This window comes from Equus caballus, chromosome 8 (assembly GCF_041296265.1).
Source record: "Equus caballus isolate H_3958 breed thoroughbred chromosome 8, TB-T2T, whole genome shotgun sequence".
NCBI lineage: Eukaryota > Metazoa > Chordata > Mammalia > Perissodactyla > Equidae > Equus > Equus caballus.
The window spans coordinates 60,350,043-60,373,020 of NC_091691.1; the positions used below are offsets into that span (position 1 = coordinate 60,350,043).

The window sequence follows — 22,978 nt, forward strand, 5'->3', positions numbered from 1 at the left end:
ATTGTCTAGAGAGAATCTGTTCAGGTCTTCCTTTTTTTCCTATATGAACATAAAACTGTTCCTTAAAAAGAAATTAGATACTGTTTTGTGGTGCATTCAATTACATAATTTTATATGTCCCTAACACTTAACAAATCTTTTACTATATATAGGCAATGTTCTATGTGCTTTAAATATATTAACTCATGTAATATTCCAACAACCTCATGAGGTTGATATTGTTATTTTGATTTTAAAGATGAGAAAATTAAGACTTATAGAGGGGACAGGCAGCCTTTCTAAAGTCACAGAGACATTAAGTGGCAGAAGCAGGATTCACATTCAAACAGTAGGTCTTCCGAGATTTCACAACCACCAGGACCAAATATTTAATCAAACCACTTCTGCTGGACGCTTGGAATTTATCCAATGTTTTGCTATCACAAACAAAAATTTAGCAAACACTGTTGAAGCCAAATATTCGCACAGATAAATAATGATCACAATATAAGTTCCTGAAATTGAAATTGTGATTCAAATTGTATTAAAAATGAAAACTTTTGATACAACTCCTAAATTTTTGAAATGGTCAGCCTCAGATTTGTGGGAAGTGTGCGCAAACACACGGAAAAGATTCGCTCTGAAGTACACAGAGCATATTTCAGTTGTCATTAAAACGCAGAGGTCGCATATCCTGTAAGTGGCAGAACCGAGACTGGAATATCACTTTTTTTTTTTTAACTCATAATGTTTCCCCTTGACTCCACTGCTCCTCCAAGTAAGAATACAAGATACATCCTGCATCAGGATGTGATTTCTGGAACACTCTGCAATTACAACTATCTTCTAATCATTCTTTACCCAATCAAAATTAGATAGATAGATGATAGATAGATAGATATAGATACCACTTGTAAAGCTGTGCCTCACAGAGTGACCTCCTCCCAAACAGTATATATTAACGATGTTGACAATTTGATAATGACCTGATGTCTAAAATACTCCCCAGTAATACAACCAAGGCATTACAGAGCATCTCTATTTTCATGCCAGTCTTAAGCACAATTTTTCAATATGATCACCTTGGAATCATTTAATCTCTAAACAGAGAAAAGACAAAATCAAGTTAACATTGTTTTATTACCTTCTATATCTGTAAATACTACTTTACACATCCAATTTTTGCTTACTTTAACCTGCCATGTTTTCTTTAAAAGCAAAGTCACTTCTTTGAATAGCAAAATTAAAGCTCTGTTAGAAACGTTGCAAAACAAACCTTACTGCATTTTAGACAGTTAACTGCTTCCTTATAAAAATAAGAAAAAACAGTCTGCACACTTGCATTAAAAATTCAAAAGCATTTGCCAGAGAAAAAAAATGAAAGCTTTAAAAAGATATTTTCTTTCACACTAAAACAGCATAATTTTCATGTTACACAAACAAGGGAAGAAGAACACTACATGTTAAAAATAAGACTTTAAAAAGAAAATTACCCTTACGAAAGAATAAGTCGAAAAATCTAGATTTCAGGGGCAAATTAGAAAACAGAAAATGCAGCATCAAACAAAAACTTTTAGACACACATCTAACTGAAGGTCTTCTATCTTAGTGCCCAGAGGGCTCCATAACAAATAAACATTCCCTATGAACCCGTGTCTATTCTGCATAACCAGTTCAGGCCCATTCCGTAAATATCTCCAGACTCCATGTAGTTAGCTCTCTTCTTGATTCCACACTCCAAATAAGGTGAGCTGGGGAGAAAGGGTTGGTGACACCTCCCCCAAATCAAATATAGCTGCCACAGGCTTGAGAAAAGAAGGAAAAGGAAAGGCCTAGCCTAGGAAAAATTAAATAGCAAGCAATGTCGCCTTTACTATCACTCAAGTCCCTCTGTTAGCCTCTCTCCTGCCATTGAAGGCCTGAGTTTTCACGTTGTTCTCTGACTGTCCGAATACTCCAATAGAGCATGTGCTCTCCCAAACTTCCCTCTCTCCCCAAATGACCACTCGATCTTTTTTCTTTCCTCTACCCAAAATTCCTATTTTTTAAATTTTAAAAATCCTTGTAAGAAAACAATCTCAAAAAAATTAAGTCATATGAAAGGGTGATTGACAGTCTGCAGTCTTTGCCACCTAAGTGTTATTGACAACGTTGGGAGAGATTTGGGGGGCCTGATGGGAGGGCTAGATTTACTTTAATCACACCAACACCATTTTAAAACAGGGCACTGAATAGGAAAATGACATTTTATAGTTCCTAGGCTTTGATTAGGACACAGTGCAAACGGTGGGCTTTGATTTTAGGACAATCATGTCCCACTCAATCCTTTCAGTAAGATTTGCAAACCCAGCTCCCTTTATCCTCTAAAATCTGACCAAGAGGACATGGTTAATTGGCTCTAAATGTTTTTTACACGTCGGTTGGTAGGAGAGAGAAGGAAAATGGCGATAGAGGATTTACTTTCAACAGAATTAGGTTAAATAAAGTTTTAGTAATAGCTCGAAGAAAAGCATTTCATTTCTGCAACCCACCCCCTGAGGTCAGGGAGCCCTAGCTGTGATAGTCTTCACCAGCTTGCACCCAATTTGTAGATGTGGAAACAGGCTGCAAAGCAAATCTACCGTTCCACCTGGTTCCCTCTTTCCTTTCCAATGAAACTAGAAAAGTTTAACTAGCTGTATTCAGTTTTAAACAAATGACACAAATATACATGAACTATTTCCTGACGTGCTTAGTTATCAAGAAGCATATAAGAACTAAACATAAGAGGTTCTCCTTTTTTTTAAATACTGTATTTCCATTGTGGGACATACCCCAGTCTCATTTTAAATCATGATCATCTTCTCTTTTGTTTTTCATTTCATTTTAAATGTTGCATTGGTTGTTTTATTTATGTGTGTTTGTGTATATATATGCATGTGTGTATATACAGTCAGTTTAAACTATATTCTTACAGAACATGGCCACTTCATGAGCTAGCTCAACAAATTCAGCCTACAAAGTCAAATTTTGTGGGGAGCGGGTGGCGGGTGGGGAATAGGTCTCAATTCCTTACAGCTGCAAAATTTTTAAGTTAATTTTTTTTTTTTAGGAAGATCAGCCCTGGGCTAACCTCGGCTGCCAATCCTCCTCTTTTTGCTGAGGAAGACTGGCCCTGAGCTCACATCTGTGCCCATCTTCCTCTACTTTATATGTGGGACACCTACCACAGCCTGGCTTGCCAAGCGGTACCATGTCCACACCTGGGATCTGAACTGGCGAACCCCGGGCTGCCAAAGCAGAACGTGTGCACTTAACTGCTGTGCCACCAGGCCAGCCCCTTAAGTTAATTTAATCTTGTTTCTCTTCCAAAATTTTCTTCAACTAGTGATACCTAATATTTGTTGCTATGTTTTATACTGTCACTTGAAATGAGAATACAACAATGTGATACTAGATTTATCATAAGATTAACATTAGTTATTAGAAGTTTAAACACCATCGCTATGGGGTAGTTTGCAAGGTCTTCCAGGGTCTCCATCACATGAACAACTTTGAGAAGCACTACATTTAAGCAACATCTTGGAAGATATGAAATTGCACCTACGGCTTAAGTTTCACTACATTCTTTTAATTCTTTACAGTATTTTGTAATATTTACCTGCTGTAATAAGGAGCAATGTATTTTGTTTGATAACGGTAGTGAATGGAGATGCATGCTTACCCCTCGTTGCTACTCATAACTATGATGGGAGCGGAGCCTGTTTCTTCAGACTATATGACATAACCACAATCCACCTGAAGCTAACATATTCTAATTGCAAATGACTACTATCGAGAGAAAACTGTCATATGTGCTAAGCTTGTAAATGGAAATATGAAAGTACAATACCCTAGAGAAGAAAAGAACTTTTTCTCAGCATAATTTTCATTACAGGCAAGTTATCAATAGTAGTCTTGAATCTCAGGAAAAAAAGTGTTAAGACTTGTGATTACAATCTCAATAGAAGATCTTAGCATTTTTCTTTTAAAATATTGGCAATAACTCTCTGTACGGTGAATATAGTTTCGTTTTTTGAGAATCAGAAAACTTAGACATATTCCTCATAACAATCCTTTTGTAAACCACAAAACACACTTTCAAAACCGCAAAAACAGCACAAATTTTTGGTCTACACTTTCCTGGTGTAGTTTAAAGTCGTGGCTATCTATTTTTGAGCTCTTTCTAGGGCAACTCAGTAGACAAGACTGCTCCTCACGATCTTATTGCTAACCAGAAGGAAAACCAAATTCTAGTAGCCTTAAGGGCTACTGATGAGGTGCTACTGGTTTTTTACAGCTAAAAGATCCAACATCATTTGCCATTGTGTTTGATACAATGCTATTCCACTTAAATCTAAATCTGGAACAAGAACAGAATTTCTGGCCCAGATAGCTGTTCTGCTATATTCAATCAAGTACAGCTTAGCTATTGTTGGACTAATATTTACCCAACATATTCACTGGGAAAATATCTATAAAAGAGAGCAGGTCTTTTATAGACCTTAATTCAATGCTACAGCACAAGATTTGTCTATTTACTCAGTGGTAAAAAAGGCAAAATATGTTTTAACATTTTAAACTTCTTGGAAAAGATATGCAACAAACTGCTATAAAAATACACATTGGTAAATAGCACAATTCACAATTTAGAAAAATCGCTATATATATTCATATATATATTAGAAATTGAAATTGAATTTTACAATATCCCTTTTGGAATCCTCCAGAATGTCTGGTAAAGACACGCCTCACGCCTAATTGTAGCACTTTAACATTATCTCTTTGTGCACGTTTCTGCTAAGGCAGTAAATTTGGCTTCCAAATTATTTAGAAAGTCAAGGCCATCCTCTTCCTGCTTTTCACTGCAGCAACCTACAGAACCAGCTGGAGATCCTCGTCCTTCATAGTTGTATGTAAGGACGTAATCTTGGGATGGCACGTGGTCGTCACTCTGATTACACAGACGCAATTTCTGTAAAATAAAAAAAAAAGAATTGCATTATTGCTTTAAAAACACTTAAACATATGAACATAAAATTTATTTTTTTATTTACCTTTTATGTTTAATTTTTAACCAGTGTGTCCTCTAACGGAGTCCTACACACAAAAAATGCACACAATTGGTCGATATCACAACCACACCATAAAGTCAGTATATTTTACATTTTTAATAATAGATACAAATAAAAAATTATATATGCAAGTGTTATATTTAAGTACATTTAAATTATCATTAAATGCTTATTCCTAAATTTATATTTAGAGGGCAGGCTAGTCCACAGCATGGCGACAACACACAAAGTGATTAAGAATCTGACCTTGAATAGTCAAACAGTCCTATTTCGAGTCATAGCTCTGGCTTTACCAACTAGCTATACGAGTTTGAGCAAGTTACTAAACATCTTTAAGTTTGACTCTCCTTACATCTACAATGGGAATACAGACAGTGACTGTCTCCCAAGATCATCATTAAATGATGAAATGAGTACATGAAAAATACCCTTTATACATCCAGGACATAGTAAATGTTTAAAAAATGTCAACCAAAATTGCTATTATATGCAGTTATAAAGTAGGTAAGAATTACCTCATTGGCTTTAGAATCAAGTCTCCGAGATAGCCAAAACATGATAAAATGAGAGATGCATAGTGAAATTAAAAATAATCAACACATCGGGGCTGGCCCAGTGGTGTAATGGTCAGGTTTGCATGCTCTGCTTCAGGGGCTAGGGGTTCCAGGGTTCGGATCCCTGGCACAAACCCACACACAGCTCATCAAGCCGTGCTGTGGTGGTGTCCCACATACAAAACAGAGGAAGACTGGCACAGATACTAGCTCAGGGACAATCTTCCTCAAGCAAAAAAGAGGAAGATTGGCAACAGATGTTAGCTCAGAGCCAATCTTCTCCAGCAAAAATAAATCAGTATAACCCACATTGCAAAAACTGGGCCTTCAGAATAGAGAAGCCAAGCATTCGGCCACGCATACCCTCACTGTCTGTCACTGGCCCATCTGTCGACTTGTCACCTCCTGTGCGTTCTCCCTTTCTCATGTGTGCCCATTCCCTCTCTAACTGGGAGCTTATTTCCTTGGTTTATATTATCAAGCATCTTTCTTGATGGCCTTTTTAGCCTCGTATCCCATTACCTGAGGAGCACAGTGAAGAATACTCCTAAGAGTGCTTCTTAAGCATCACTCCTTCTCAACCTGATCTGATGTGATACTGACTGTCTAGAAACAGAAAAAGGATTAGCACTTGAATTGGACAAAAAGAAAAATATGCTATGGGCACACGATAAGCCACAGCCGTGTCCTGGAATGTTGCCCATTTGCAGTCTACTAAAGGATTAAGGGCTTCTGATCCAGTGTTTGTGTTAGAATGATACCGGAAGCCTCTGATAAAAAAAAGTGAAAACTTAGTAACAGAAAGAATATTTGATCCAGTGGTTCTCTCCCTGAGTTGCACATGTGAATCACCCGACAAGCTTAAAAAAAAAAAAAACAATGAAATCAGAATCTTTCAAGGTGGAGTATGGGCATTAGTATTTTTTAAACGCTCCCCAGGGGATTTTTTTTTTTTAAAGATTGGCACCTGCGCTAACACCTGTTGCCAATCTTTTCTTTTCTTCGTCTTCTCCCCAAAGCCCCCCAGTACATAGTTGTATACTCTAGCTTCAGGTCCCTCTGGTTGTGGCATGTGGGACACTGTCTCAGCATGACCTGACGAGTGGTGCCATGTCCGCACCCAGGATCCGAACCAGTGAAATCCTGGGCTGCCGAAGCAAAGTGTGAAGTTAACCACTCGGCCATGGGGCCGGCCCCCTCCCAGGGGATTCTGATGTGCTGCCAGGATTGAAAACCCCTTATTTAATCGCTCCATCCTTTCACATCCTAGCTTTCTTCTGAGTAAAAATACTTTATATTTGCATGGTTCTTTTTGTATTAAAAATAGTTCAGATAGATCATATTATTTAATGTTCATCCTAGAATTGTGTACAGATGCTTTGTTTTCACAAAGAAATGCAGATTTGATTTGTGGAGTTTTGCGATTGTGTGGAATGAGGGTTTTTTTCCCCCATATTCTTCTATATTAAAAGCATTCGTGAGGTGAACACCCAGAAATGAAACGTAACTTTAGTGAGGGATATTGGAAACCTCCAATTTTCATGAAATTCTAGAAATTAAAAGAAATATGACATGAAATAAAATCCCCTTTATATGAAATAATGTAACAAAATCAAAGAGCAGGGGAAAAAAATAGCCAGAGAATGAGAGAGAAAGAGGATACACTGAAGAATACAGAAAAGCAGTTTCTGAAAAATATATGCTCATTTCAATTTCTTATTCTTCTCCACTTGGACATGTAATCAAGGAGTCAAATCACTTAGGGAAACTCACTTCACCAAGACGGGGCTGAGTGAAACTATGCCACTCTGAGTAAGTGTATCTGCAGTTGTCCGTGTCCACATGTCCCCCCCTGCAGGAATCCAGGGTGTGATGGTGTCCGGCCCCTCCGCACGATTCCAAGGTCTGGTGTCCTCCTTTCATCAGTTCAATGGTTTCCTGCCCTCCATTCTTGACTCCTGATCCCAGAGTACCACAAAAGCCTTGACTAGAGTTGTTGACTGTCTGGGTCATAAACCCATTGCCAGAACACTGAAATAAAAATAGAAGACCATTCGTATTGGGAGGAAATGGATTACAATAAAGTCACAGGAAGACAAGGGAGAGAGAACATTTTTTTCAACCTTGTATTCATTTATTCATTCATTCAACAGATATTCATCACTTTCCAATTAGGGGCCTAGACTAGGGATGCAAAGATAGATCTGGTCCCTCAGTGGCTCCAAGAAGTGCTTATTCCAATGAGGCAGAAAATAGATTATTACTTTAAGAATATAATTATTCTCCTATAGGGGTGAAGGCAGAATACTATAGGAGCACAGAGAAAGAGTATAAAATCCAAACCCAGAAAGGGTAAGCGATGTAGACTGGGAAAACTCTGAGCCAAGGGACTTCTACTGAGAGATGTAGAGAAGAATACAGCAGCCGCAGGATGGCCTAGCGGCAAAGGCAAATGGGATGCTTTAGGGGACCTCAACTTCAGCCCGCTGAGAATGGCTACCACATAGAGTTCAAAGAGCAGGAGAAAACTGGAAGGTCATAAAAGGCCAGAAGACATAAAGATCTATACGCCATGCTAAAAAATTTAGACCATCACGGAGATGAGAGGGATTCAAAGAAGGGTTTTCATAACAGAGGAGGAATGATTTTTAAAAAATCATTCTAAGTAACAATGTGAAAGACAAATAAGAAAAAGACAAGTTTAGTGTCATGGAGATCAAACAGGTCACTGAATTATTCTAAGTGAAAAATAATAAGAATCTAAGCCAAAGTAGAAGCTGTGATGATTACAAGAAGTGGATGGACTCCAGAGAGAGCTTACTGGTGGTTAGATGGACGAGGCAGCAAGGGGAAGGGTCAAGAATGATTCCTAAGTGCTCTGCTTGTGCAACTAGATTGATGGTACAACTCACACTGAATTAGGGAAGAAGGAAGTGCTTACGGGCAAGAGGAGGGTGAGCAATTCCATTCTGGATGTGGTTAACTTGAGAAACTTGTGGGACGTCCAAGATGAGTATATAAATATGTGGATCTGGAGCTCAGGTGAGAGATTTGAGCTGGAGCTAGAATGCTGGGAGTCACTACCCTATATGTGGTAGTTGAAGCCCTGGGAATAAATGAGATCACCCAGAGAAAATTGCAGACTAAAAGAAAAGAAGGTTAAGAATAAAATTACAAGAAAAATCACATGTTAAGGGGCAGACAAAGGAATTACAACTGTGACAGAATTGATCTGAAATAGCTATTGAGATGATGGAACCAAAGAGGCATGACTAAAGCCATGTAAGAAGGATTACAGTAAGGAGGTCAATAACGTAGAAAAAAAACAAAGTAGGATAAGAACTAGTTCAAATAAAGTAAGCAGCCATAGGGTTCAAGTAAAAGAGTGGCCATTGGTAAGTGAGAGAACAGGAAGTGACGTCACAGAGAAATCAAGTATAAATCTTTATTTCTAAAGGTTCAGTTTCAAAGAAAGAGATATGGAGGGAACTAGAAAAAGACGAAGAGTCAAGGGAATTTTTTTAAATGAAAAAGACTGATTGACTAAACATTAACTTAATGCTGGAACTTCACACCAACCCTCTGCGCCACAGGTGGGAAGCTGAGTTACAGCGGTAACCTCAGCCTGTCAGTACTCATTACAAACCATTACTTTCATGACAAGATCTCCATTATAATCAGGCTTCATTGTGCCATCTTCTTATCAATTTATTTTTTTTTCTATTTAATATGCAGAGCCTCTACCTAAACTAGAAGATTTTCAAGTTCAGAAGATTTACCGAGCCTGAAATAGATCTATAAAAGTCATACATACTATCTCATTGCCTTAGAACAAAATGCCAGAAAAAAAGAACTGAAAAGTAGCCATTTGGTGGCACTGCTACTCTATATGTTTTGTTTAGGTTGCTGCTATAGTAAATTTCTATTACAAAAAACAAAAATTCTGATTATCAAATCTCTTTGATGGTATAATTTTGTCATGATAAGTACATGCTCAGAGATCATATTTCTAAGCTAATGAAAGGAGAAGTGAAAATAAACTAAAATCAAGGCTGAGCCTACAGTGCTGTTTCACATTCTCCCTCTCCTCCATTCCTTCCTGCCCACCTCTCCAAGTGCATTCCCCAAAGTTTATTCTCACAGAGGATCAACAACTCCTCCTCCACGTCAGTGATTTCCACATTTACGCTCCCAGTTCTGATTTGTCACCCAACTCCTAACTCCATCTGAAGGCCTTTAACTCAAACTCGGATCCAGAACTAAAGTCACCACTCTTACTCACTGTACTAAAATGAGTTTATATGTGTACTATGAAATTTTGTTACAGTTTGTAAAAATATGCCTCAAATTATGTTTTGGTATAAATTAATAATTCCAAGTCCTTTTGAGCAGTGTTCCTAACAGGGAACAGGTAAATAAGCGTGAGTATGATATGGTGAAGTGGCGATCAGCTCTTGCATCAAATGGCAAAGAAAAAATATTAGGTAAAGCTCAAGCATTCCATTCTCAGACATAAAATTTGCTATCTACACAAGGACTATCAAGGGATTGAACCTATTTTCTGAATAGGGAGGTAATTACAGGGCTCCACATGTAGATGTGTAGATGGGCTATGACTTTGCATAATGATGGAGAGATGAAAGGGAGAAACAGTCGATAAGAAAGGCATCTTCACTCTGAGAGAGAGAAACGGCTTGATATATCGCCACTGTCCCTGGCTACAGTATCTGTCACTTTGACTCCACTTTTTACTTTGTCCCTCAAAAGTAAACAATCTTATATGTTTAAAAATGTCCCTTATCCATCTCTATTTTAATATTTCAATTACCATCATCCTAGTAGACTCATCTCATGCTTAAACTGTCAAAAGAGCCTAATCCTTTGTCTTCCCCATCCCCGACGTCTTCCTATTCTGGTTGATCACCCTACTGATCCAGCATCACTCTGCTCACATTTTGGCGTTTCCGTGCAAAGTCTTGACTGGCTCTCTCACCAGGAGAATAAATCCAAAGTCTTTAGTGTGGCATATGAAAGTCCCATCTCCCCTCCTTGTTTATATCCTCTCCCCTCCAGGCCTAATTTAAGCTCAAGCCTCTATTCCAACACATCATTTCTTCCATTCCAAATCAATTTATTTGCTATTTGTTGAACAATCCCTGAAACTTGTCATGTCCTTTCTTATTCTTTAGGCTGTTTTCCTTCTCTTTAGCTATTCCCACCATCTCTTCACTTTCAAGCCCTTCTTCTTTAAATTACAGAAAAATCTGTACCTCTTTCACCAGGACTTCTCAGTTGATCCAGAGGCCATGAATATACTCATGTATCATAAGTATCTTTGAACTCAGTCGGGGCTCTATCATATTGGTGCTAATGGTTTATTGTTATCTTCCTATTTATTTTTCCCATAAATGTAGACTGTATTCCTCATAAATAAATTGAAATCTTTTTGAGGGGAGAACATGCCTTGTAAGAACTTTTTTTATATACTTCCCCGAAAAACAAGAAGCATGATGCCAAGCTCCTCAGAGGTCCCAAGAAATATATAAGGAAAGAGAGTGGCAGTAGTCTTCCAATCTCCACCCCCACACTCCCCGCACACTTTATTCAAACAGGTATTCCTTTGATATTTTCTTAGTTTATCTTGAGAACTTTTAGCAAGTTTATTTTTCCCATTATAAAGGGTCAGAGTTAGATAAACAAATAATATCTAGAAATGCACATTGTAGAGAGCAGTCAAAAAGATTATATATAAATATAATATATACAATATAAATATATAATATATATTTATATATAAATATATAATATATATTATTATAAATAATATAATATTATATGTAAACATAATATATATAAAAGATTATTATAAATTCAAAACATCAAAGAACAAGTCTTAAATCACAACACTATGATTTAAAAGGAATAACTTTTAAAAAAGACAACTAAAACGATGCATTGGTTTAAGAAGTTTAATAAATGCCGCTGCCTAAATATTTAAATATTGACAGATAAAATACTTATGCCTACAAAATCGGACCAAATTAAAAATATAAATTAACTTGTAAATCTTGAAAATACTTTATGAGGATGAGTTAAAAAAAATTGTGGGAGATACTCAGAGATAAAAAGTCATTAAAAAAATTACTTACCACTTTATCATCTCCAGGTGCTTCTGTGTTTGATATAATTAAGTTTTGTTGTGCTAAATCTTCAGGAAAACATTTTTTTTTTCTGGCACCAACAACTCCACATACTAGAGTTAGCAACACAGCTGAGTTAAAAAAAAAAAAGTTTAATATACATAGAATAAAATACTTATCTTTTATTTCTTATTATCTAAGGTTCATATGAGGAAAATCAAGCTACTAAGCATGGTGTCCCATGAATTACCTTGGCCTTTGTAAATTAACAGGCCATGATTTAGCTTACAGTTTAAAATTTGAAGTGATGATATGTATATTTTGATTGCAGTCCTCGTTAAGAGTTTAAATTCTACCCATCATATTAAAATATTTAGAATCATAAGTTAAATAGTAAATTTTTAAAAAATGACATTTATGTAAGACCAAACTTTAAAGAGATTTACTGATTCCCAAAAAGATGGTTTGCCTATATTAGGACATGACAAAACAGATGTTTTCCCAGAATAGATTTATCTCTAGGTGTTTTAAAACCTACTTTGTATTTGGTCTACTCAGAATTTTCATTCTACATAACTGTGGGAGGTTGAATATGTGATAATGAAACTAATAGTAATAACAACAATAATTCTTTACAATGTTCTAAAATTCTATAGGAACACAGCCATACCCATCATTTAAATATATTCCAAGCTGCTTTCTTGCTACAAGGGCAGATTTGATTGGTTACAACTGAAATCACATGGTCTGTAAAGTTTAAAATATATACTATTTGGCCTGTTACAGAAAACATGTGCCAAGCCCAGTCTATTCTCTGTGGCCCCTTGTTACCTTCCTGGTTACATTTCTCCTTCCACTCCCGTCATCCACTACTCTCCATGCAAACTGGTCTCCCTGCCATTCCTTCATTTCTCCACACACACTCTCACGATAGGGCCTTTGAACTGACTTGCCCTCTGACTGAAGGCTCTTCCTCCAGGTATTCCACTTGGCTGATTCTTTTACTTCTTCCAAAAACCATCAAAGATACCCTTCTCAGTTAGATTTGACCTAACCATCTACTGAAAATTGCAATCACTAGCACCAATCCCCCACACTCACCCACACACTCTCTACAGCTCTACAGACCCTAATTAGTTTGCTCTATTTTTTTCCGCCACAGCATTTACTGTATTTGTTTACTGTCACAAGGCTGTTTGTTTTTCTTTGTTTATTTTTGTCTGTTTTCTTGATGGATGAGTCCCAAGCACCTAGACACAGTTTCTGGCATATAGTAGATGTTTGACATATATTTATTTTGTCAAGGTGATGAAAAATAATGAACAGTTATTGGAAAAATACCATACACTGTTCTAAGCTCTTCACATGCATTAACTCAATTAATCTTCATGGGTACCCCATAAAGTAGGCTACTATAATTATCTCTTTTTACAGATGAGGAAACCAAAGCACAGTTAAGTAACCTGCCCCAGGTTGCATGGCTTGCAAATAATAGGGCTGGCATACAAACCCGGACAGTCTGGTTCCAGAGTCTTGGTCTTAACCACTAATCCTATCACAGAACAAAGGAACAACAGCTAATCTAGGCTAGAGGTTTCGATAGAAATAAAAAGAAAGGAAAAAATATGATACCATTGAGAACTACACAACTGGTGAGAAGGAGGTTAATAGAATTCAAAACTGGCAAGATATACCCAAGAAGAGATATTGCTGTGATCTGAACATCTCCCATAAGTCTGTGGCTGAATGGTGAGAAAGCATGAAATAAAAATGGCTCTTAGTGTAATTTCATAGAGCAGAAGATTTAGATTGTTTTATTTAGACCAGGAAATAAAGCTATACGTTGACAGATTTGGCACAAACTAAGGCATTTTCAAGAGTTCTGTCCAAGTATGACATTTTTATCTCAAAAAGGATCTTGGTCCCTCTTACAGAAAATATTCAATCAGAACTCAGATAATAACACAAGGGAATTTGTAAAGGGGACTCACACGTGATGGCTGGGTGGACAAGATTACTTTTTGAAGACCTTTTCCTGCACTCAGGTATTTATTACACATTTTAACTTTAAGTAAGTAAAAGGACTTACAGAAAAGTAACGCCACACCCAGGAGTATCGCAAGGATGGCCCATTTTCCAAGCGTCACATCTGCACTCCTCGAAGCTGCCAGACACTGACTTGGATAATCACAGTCACACAGATTAACTCTCAAGGTTTTTGTCGCAGATTGACCTGCTCTATCTTTTACAGTAATAGGAACATTATATTCTTGAAATGCAGCATTCTTCCAATAGGAAAGACGGGCAGCTGTATCTGAAAGAAAATAAAAGAATTATATTTTTAATGAACATTTATTCTTCCCTTAACATTTGTTTCACCACTCTTATTTTTAAAGACATTATTCTCAAGGAACTGCCTGCCATACGAAACGAATAAAAATGGATGACGACCTTCAACCTTTTCAAGCACTAATATTACCACATATGTGTTGCCCATTGCAACTTTTTAGAAGAGAGGCTTAAAGAAATAATTTGGCATTGGAGTGACTCAGTAACATTTCAGCAATATTTAATATTCCCTTATCTATTCCCTTATCTACAAACTAATGGTGCTAGATTTGCTCTTAACATACACTTCAAGCATTTTTCTGTAGTACCAGTTTATGGCACTCATAAAGAATTAACACCAATCATTACACATAAAGGATGTCTTAAGTTCACATTCTCTTAACCATTCACCTTCTGGGACCTGTCCATTATCCTTATGTATAGGGCAGTGTTTCAAAGCACAATAGACCCTTTGTTATTAATGTCTTCCCTCTGAAGTCATCTCAATACCACAAAGCTAATTAATGTCACCCAGACTAGGTATAAGGCTTACACAAAAACACAGATATTTATATCATAGCAATATGTTTTGATCAACTGTGGTATTTCCTCAATAGTCTTAGCATCGTATTTTAATGACTTTATTATCAACTGACCAAAAGCTTCACACACCTTCAATGGCAATTATAACCTTTTGAGTTTTGCCGTAAGTGAAATGACAAATTAGCATAATGCACATCCTGGAAGTCATCCGTAAGTTCTAAGTCCTTCTTAAAGGCCCTGTTATAGCTGCTAAGAACTTCAAAGATTTTTGGCGGCACTTTATACTTAAAGCTCCCCAGAGGAATGTGAGTGACTACTTGGGTTTCTTTGGAACCCTTCAGGATCATACTGGGCTTAAGGTAAAGTCTTCAAGCCCTCTCCTCCCTCAAGACCCCGAGCTGAGCCCTGTCACGTCTCCTTCATTCATCCTAGTGCAGCAGCCTCTGAATTTTCCTCGCTACTCAACTCTGCCCTCCTCAAATTGCCCTAACGTCACCAATGTCAACTTTTGAAGACTTGAGTCTGGGTACAGCACTGCCTTACCAGCACACTCCCAATGCACACCTGCTGTCACCTCCTGTACAGGTGTCAGTCTCCTTTGCCTGGTACATAAGGCCCTTCACCCCAGATGCCATCCTTCTGCCCACTCAATCTCGGCATTCCTACTAAAACCTTCTCGACTCTAACAACACTGATTACTGATTCCCCTAGTATTTTCCTTCTTTATGCATATTTATCAATCAATATTGATTAAACAAACATTTAGTAAGCAGTTAGTATCTACTAAGCACTGGGCTACGTGCTGGAAATACACAGATGGATTATAAATATCCTGAGAAACACATGTATTGGAGGCGAAAAGTAAAAGGATGATAATACAACATGAAAGGAGCTATAAAAAAGGTAAGAAAAGGTCACGGTGCCACTCTTTCTACTTCAAGAAAGACTTCACAGACATGAGCATCTGAACTGGAGTCATGACTGTCTTGTTGATCTTTCTATTTATCCCCAGAATCTGGAACAGTGGCTGGTGGATAGTAAGTACTCCATAAATAATACAAATTAATATCAAGCTAAGAAATGGGAAGAAGGTATTCAAGGCAAAAGGGGACAGCATGCACAAAAGTCCAGTTGCATGAAATAGCACAACATAGTAACAAATCAGCAGTGAACTGTGGCCGAAATATAGAATACTACACTCTCCAGAAATCACTAGCACAGGAGGCTCCCCTGGAAGGCTCCACCGTCACGCCTCTGTCCACATCTCACCATCTTTCCTTCCAGAACTATAGAGTGTTTGTCCCATACACCCAGATTCCTCATTTCCGGAGTTTGTTTACAATAAAATTTAAACTTCTCACGTTCTGTTCTCTCTTCCCCTTACTGGAGTTACTTTAAAAACACAACAAAAACAATTTGTCTTAATGATAAGCTGCCCAATATCCTAAGAAGCTTTTTTGTCTTTGTTGTAAATGTAAATTTTGCCTTCATAAACATTACGATTTTTCATTTTATATACAACATATAACACAGACCTCATACAATATTCATAAAAGGTTAGCCTTATAAAATATGTTAATGAGAATATTAAAGTAAACAAGTAAATCCATTTTCAGTTATTTCAGAGCATATAAATCATTATTTTTGGTTAAATACCATTAACTTTGGTAAGGGTCCATATTCTACTGGTTTCTGGAGAAGGGTTTGCCAAGCTGAAATAAAACGGAGCACCATGGATACGTTCGTCTGGATCAACAGCTGAAATGTCAATATAACCCATCTTTGGTTTGCAGATTACTAAATAATTTTGAAGTATTTCCGGTGGATTATCATTCACATCTTCAATGTTAACTACAAGTGTGCCAGTACACGATCTACCACCTAGGAAGAAAGGGAAAAGGTTCAGAGTAGTTTGTAAATGCTTTCATAGCTTCCTAAGGAAAAAAGTCAACTAGATCCTATATATATGTTTTTTTAAAATAAACTCTGATTATTAGAGGAAACAGTAAAAACAACATACATGGACAAATGAAACCTCCAGACCATCTAAAATGAGTTACTACTGTTGATAATATCAGATATAACTGCCAATAAACCTTTTACCAAAATTATTACCAAACAATAAAAATAAATGTCTGAATTTCAAACTCTCTATTTCCTTGGGTTCCTTCTGGTACAAATGTTAATAAGCAGCAAAGTGGCTACAGAAAAATTATTCTTATCTCAGTGCACATTTCAACCACCTAGGGAGATATTTAAAATATATGATGCTCAGGCTCCCTAACGAGGGATTCTGATCCAGTTGGTTTAAGGGAGTGTGGTAGTGTCCACACAGGAATATTTTTTTAGAGTGCTGGAAATTATTTTAACATGAAGCCAGCCAGGGCTGAGAAACTTTGGGTTACTTTAAGGGACAGGGTTCAGGGAAAGGACCATTTTGACCTAATAATCAGCTGCATCATTTAAAGGCTCAATTTAAATGACATAAAGAGATCGAGAAGAGTCTAGTAAGACCATTTCACCTAGTCCTAGACTTAAGTTCCCTCTTTGTCCTTTAACATAGGATCTATAGGCACCTAAGGTTCTGCCATGCCGAAGATGTAAAGATGAATAGACACGGTTTCTTGTCCCCATGCAGTTTCACCTCATTAGACGATTAAGAGAAATGGGAACAGTCTTTAAAGTAATTTCTAAGAATTCCATATTCTTATTACAAGAATAATTCTGCACAAGATAAATTGCAGTTTATTCTCCAATTCCTTTCTGAAATATCATGTTAAAACTTTTTTTTGACCTTGGTCTATTGCCAGGACTGTAACATTATACAAGTCATTTCTGGGAGTCACAGCCTCCCTGTCCAGGGTTTTGGAAGTTATGATTGATCCCGAAAGCTCATCAATGGTGATCCACTCCTTAGGATCATGCAATTTTTTGTACCTGTTAATAAAAAATAAAAATAGTCTTCAGCAATATGAAATGTATTAAAATAAGTTACTGTCTCAATTATTACAAATACAGTATTTTTACATGGTTATAGATTTCTTTGTACCTTAAGCCATTGCTACTTCTAGTTTCAGTGTCATATGCTTTATAGCCATTGATCTTTGTCCCCACTGCTGAATTTTCTTTAATCCGTACATATTGGGCTGCAGGGCTACATTCAGGCCCTTCATCCTGATCCCTCACACGAACTGTGACCAAGGCTTTGTTCACAGTTGCCATTCTGAGTGCAACATCTCGAGTAAACGGAGCATCATTGCTCACTCCAATTTCCAAGATCACTTGACGGTTTTCTTCATAATTCAGTGGCTTCAAAAAAAAAGAACATGTATATCAATATCACTGTAAAATACCTTGGGGATTTCAAATAGCAAGTGAACTTTTGTAAATATAAACAGTGCTGCATAAATCCTAAGTTCCCATTTAGTCAATGCTGACGTTCATCCTTCGCTAAACAAAGAGGTGAGTCTTCACTAAGCCTTTAACGAGAGTGGTCCAAAAGTTTCTGCACGGGGTTTTGTAGAGTTGTATAAAAGCAATTCCTGAAATATTTGTATAGTTCATTCTTACTAAGGGAAATTATTCTGAACCTGGAGATAACGCAAAAGGATGACAGTGTTCTTATGACCCTGCTTAGAGCACTGTCTTACGGACCAACCTATGGGTCCTCTGACTCTCCAGGGGAACACAATGTGGTTTGACTTACTGTTTACTATTGACTAGGTCCTAGATATTTTACACCTCTTATAAAATTAGATGTTGACTTAAACAAAATGGAAAAAGTACAATGATTTTATTTCCTCTCTGCTAGAAAAGACATTCCAAATGTTATATTTTAATTATCCCATAAGGCATATAACTGAGCGATCTTATTTCAGCTTTTCCTTTTCTCAAAATCAATCCAGGTTCTCATTTCTTCTTAGGAATCTGCTTTGTCTTTTTGCTGATTCCTTCATTAATGAGTTAAGTAAAACTTTTACCCATGCTATCTCTTTTTATGAAAATTATATATTTTTTTTTTGGTGAGGAAGATTGTCACTGAGCTAACATCTGTGCCAATCTTCTACTATTTTGTACATGGGACCCCACCACAGCATGGCTTGATGAGTGGTGTGTAGGTCCGCACCTGGGATCCGAACCTGCAAACCCCGGGCCGCCCAAGCGGAGCACACGAACTTAACCACTACACCACTATGCCAGTTCCTGAAAATTATATTTTTGACAATTGGAGAAGTATACTTGGGCACTGTCTGCAGTTTATCCATGAAATTCTCACAGTGAAAACGCAGAGGAGTGAGAGAACTATGATGTGCCTAATGATACTATTTATAATCCTCATCCCCATTTTACAAAGCAGGAAAGAGGAGAAGAGGAGATAAACTGATTTTCCCAAAACGAAAAGATATCATTTGAGCTGAAGTTTGAAGCCAGTCAGCCTGGCACGAGTCCATTTCCCTCACCACCACACTGTAATCCCTCAGGTATGCAATGCTGCTCAATTGGTTCGCTAGCCTCTAAAAATTTTTAAATCAATTCTTTGATGGTAATTGATTTTTAGACAGCAAATCAAGCAAAACCCATAAAATACTATTTTACACTGTACTGCAAAATTGAAGTACTAACGACAAAGTTGAGATACTAACATCATGAATCCACTAAGAAGTCAGGAAGATTTCTGAATCATAGAACCCACAAAATATATGTGAAACTCTGTGATTTTTTTATGAACACCCCAGGAACTAAAGAATCAGGAGGGAAAAAGGATTAGTATCTGTTTATCTTTTGCTAATGAACACTATCTCACAAATTACATGTGTTGGTATGATCATGCAGAGAGTCAGAGCATCTCTTGGCAATGAGAAATGGATGGAAATTCAGGAAACAGCTGCTGCACTAGAGGAGACGCAGTTATTCCATCCAGAGCCTCTTGCTAAAGCCTTAGAATTTCTTTATGTAGTTTTTTGGGGCTTAAACTGGATATTGTTTTAGTGGCTTAAAACTCTGGAGGTTAGAAATCTGGTGGGATGAAATCAATGACTAATGAAGAGACATGAGTTCTCTTCTATCACAGGGTACCTTTTTGTTTCATCAATTGTAAACAAAAAGATGTCCAAAAATATCCTGCACTGAGATGCTAACAACTTCCTAGAAAATGAAGTGTTTTCTTGCAGAGAATGACCGAGAACATCTTCTTCTTCATTCAAGTCCGTATGCCCTCTGCTACTGATGATGAAATAGAAAGAAAAAACACTGAGATGGAAAGATTACACAGGACTCAGTTAAAGACTGTATCAGCTCATGCTCTACAGTTCCAGAAGAGTTATCTATTATGGAAAATTAAAACACTAGTCCCAAGAACACGTTAAGACTTTTAAAAAGGTAATAATAATGTCCTCCAATTTGCCAAGTACTTTCATTTTCCTTACTATAATTGAATAGCTCCTAAGGAGGCAGAGAGAAGTATTATTTGCATTTTACAGATAATACAGACGCTAACTTTTCAAGATCACAAAACTATGCAAAGCAATTTAACATGGTGCTTAAGTGCATATCCTTGGAATCAAAGAATTCTAGGTTCAAATCCTCTCTCTACTTCATCCTAGCTGTGTCACTTTGGGAAAGTTTAATTTCTCTGAGACTAAGTTTTCTCTTCTGTACAATTCTTGAAAGAGCAAAATTTAACAATTAGAACACACAGTATGTGCTTTTCCCTATAGGTTTTAGTAATCTCTCAGGCTGTCGTACAGGCAAATGAAGGGGAAGAATGATGAATTTATTATTAACAGCCAATTTAGTGTAATAATAGGAGACACCAACTAATAAGGCAAAGCATGGAAGCTTTGTTCAGCTAAAAGAAGTAAACCTGATCAATCTTTGGTTTAACCTACTGATTATTTAATCCTATAGGGTATAAAGAAATGAATGAAGTGCACACCCATCCGGAACACAATCCCGCCTAACAAGGAAGGCCCAGTCATTGGAAGAGGAGGCTTCCTTTAAGGCAATCAACACAGTGATGCCATTCATCACTTACTCAGAACACACAGTGGTTCTGAGTAAGGGCTCTACGTCAGGCATATCTGGGTTTGCATCCCAGCTCTATCACCTCCTAGCTATATGAACTGGGGCAAACTACTTCACTTCTTTGGGCTCAGCCTCCTTGTCCAAAAATGAAAAGAGTGATAGTAACAACCAGGGGATTGTTGAGAAGGTTAAATAAATCTTTTAATCCAACGGAGTTTGTTTTGTTTTTTACAATTTCGGAGAATGGGAAAAGAAGGAAAATAAATTATTTTTAAGAAGCAAGCCTAACATTGATATGAAAACGTAAGAGAAACTGTGCAAAGGGAGAAAATTATAAAGTCTTTTTTTTAATTGTAAAATAGCAGTAATAATAAGACCTTATCCTAAGATATTGTGGGAGACGTGACAACTAACTATAACTTACATAAAGTGCCTAATATCATTCTCTGTAACATAAAACATGCTCAGTACATGATAGCTACTTTTAAAATGCTAAAAGTATTTCCTAGATGTGCAAACTAGAATGCAATTATAAAATATAAGTGCAATTATCTTATGTTTAAAAATAATGGAAATAAATGCACAAAAATTTTATTAGGAAAGAAATGTTCTATAGTCTTCACAGACAAAGCAGTAAAGTATCACCATCTAATTGCTCCCTCCTGGGGGAATCCTGGAGCGGTACCCAGAAGCTGCTGACCAGAAATGAAAGAGATGGGTATTAGTCACGTGGAGTGGGAAATATTCTAGAATATAGGCTACAATTTCTGAACATATTTGGAAACATTTTTCTTAATATCTCTGTGATCAGCACTCCTTGGGTAAAAAAAGAAAATCCACTCCTTGGAATTCTGAATAGGAAAATATTGAATGTGTTGACATATACGTGTTTTTATTTTTAAAATATACTCTTTTGAGAAAACATACTAAAGATCACTTTGTATTGGTAAAAAAATAATCACAATAAAAATTTAATTTCTAGGGTTACTTAAATTTTGCCTCCCATAAGCAAGACAAAACCATTGAAATAAAATAGTAATAATGGGTCTTAAACAATGGCCTTGAATGGGCAAGACCTGAGGAGTAGCCTTCTGACCAAGCATTTAGAGTGCTCTAAAATGTCTGAGCTTAGACCTTTGACTTGAGCTACTACAGTTGACAGGATCTGTCCACCTCAGATCTCAAACTATTCCTTTGACTTATTTCCAGAAGGAAGTCTAGGTGGTGGGGGGCAGGGCATGGAGAAGGATGTCCAGGAGAAATCTTTTACAAAACATCTGTCGCCAATCACATCAATTTTGTGGCAAATGCCTGTTCTACATAAGTGTGTCCAGCTTTGGAAACTGCACTTGATGCACAGGAGCCCTTTTCAAAAGAATTATACACCCCAGCCCCTCAGCCCACCCTGACCTCAGCTGCAGCTGTGATGGACACCTCCCATTTAAGCTGAGAGAGTCTCATCTCAAGCACACAAAGATTCAGCTCTTCAGAATCAAAAGTTTTTTCCAAAGCTACAAAGCTCCCACTTGCAGGTACAGTCCAGCCCAGAAGTAGAGAAGAGTTGAGGCTTCCTTGGGGTAACTTTCAACCAATGGAGCATGGGCATTGAGGATGAGAGTTGATGGATAAATGCCCCAGATACTCATCTTAGAGGAGTTAATTCTCAAGTATGTTCTACATGGTCCATTGTATGACTGAACACTAGAGGTGATTAACTTAACAATGTAGACTTGGTTGCCTTTTCATTCCTTCCTTACTTTCTAATTTTTACTCTAGCTTCTGGGATCCACGTCCTAAATATCTACCTTCATTGAGGTCTGTGTCTTGGGCTCTGGTTTTTAGAGAGTCCAAATGAAGACTGGATGGAATTGGACCAGTAAGGAGGAAAAATGATCAGTACTATTTCCTTATTTCCTCTCCTATTACTCTCAATTATAAAACTTCCTTTTTTAAGTAGTTGGTTTTAGTATTCAATTTGAGTAGATCATATTATAGAAAACTGATATAGGGAGAGCTTTATGTTGAGAGCCATCTGGAACAAATATATTTGACTAGTCACATCTAGACAGAACTTGCCAAGCCTTAGTACATAATCTCTGGAAATTCTTACAGAGGAAATAATTACAAATGGAGATGCTTACATACCAAAGTCTCCACCTTCTCGCTATTGGCAGACAAACTTCGTTTATTCAACGAATGATCCCTATATCCGCCCACAGGACAATTTTCTTTCTTGTTCTAGGCTAGGAATATAAAACCAATGATCCTTCCTAAACAAGGCTTTTTCTGCCCTCATAACCTGGACCCTAGAATGTAA

At 37.1% G+C, this 22,978-nt stretch overlaps 1 protein-coding gene across 2 annotated transcripts in view; it reads right to left on the minus strand.

Annotated features, from left to right (window-relative positions):
- Positions 1-1,100: 1,100 nt before the first annotated feature.
- DSC3 (desmocollin 3) overlaps positions 1,101-22,978 on the minus strand; it is a 51,459-nt gene continuing 29,581 nt past the window's right edge. The window contains exons 10-17 of one of the 2 annotated variants that reach the window (XM_014727757.3): positions 17,687-17,946; positions 17,432-17,574; positions 16,294-16,518; positions 13,856-14,080; positions 11,776-11,897; positions 7,400-7,657; positions 5,055-5,097; positions 1,101-4,972 (exon numbers count right to left, since the gene is read on the minus strand). In XM_014727757.3, coding sequence (XP_014583243.3) covers positions 5,071-5,097; positions 7,400-7,657; positions 11,776-11,897; positions 13,856-14,080; positions 16,294-16,518; positions 17,432-17,574; positions 17,687-17,946 — 1,260 coding nt within the window. In that variant the 3' untranslated portion in view covers positions 1,101-4,972; positions 5,055-5,070. The remainder of the gene's footprint in view (positions 4,973-5,054; positions 5,098-7,399; positions 7,658-11,775; positions 11,898-13,855; positions 14,081-16,293; positions 16,519-17,431; positions 17,575-17,686; positions 17,947-22,978) is intronic. The other variant, XM_005612814.4, reaches the window with a different exon arrangement.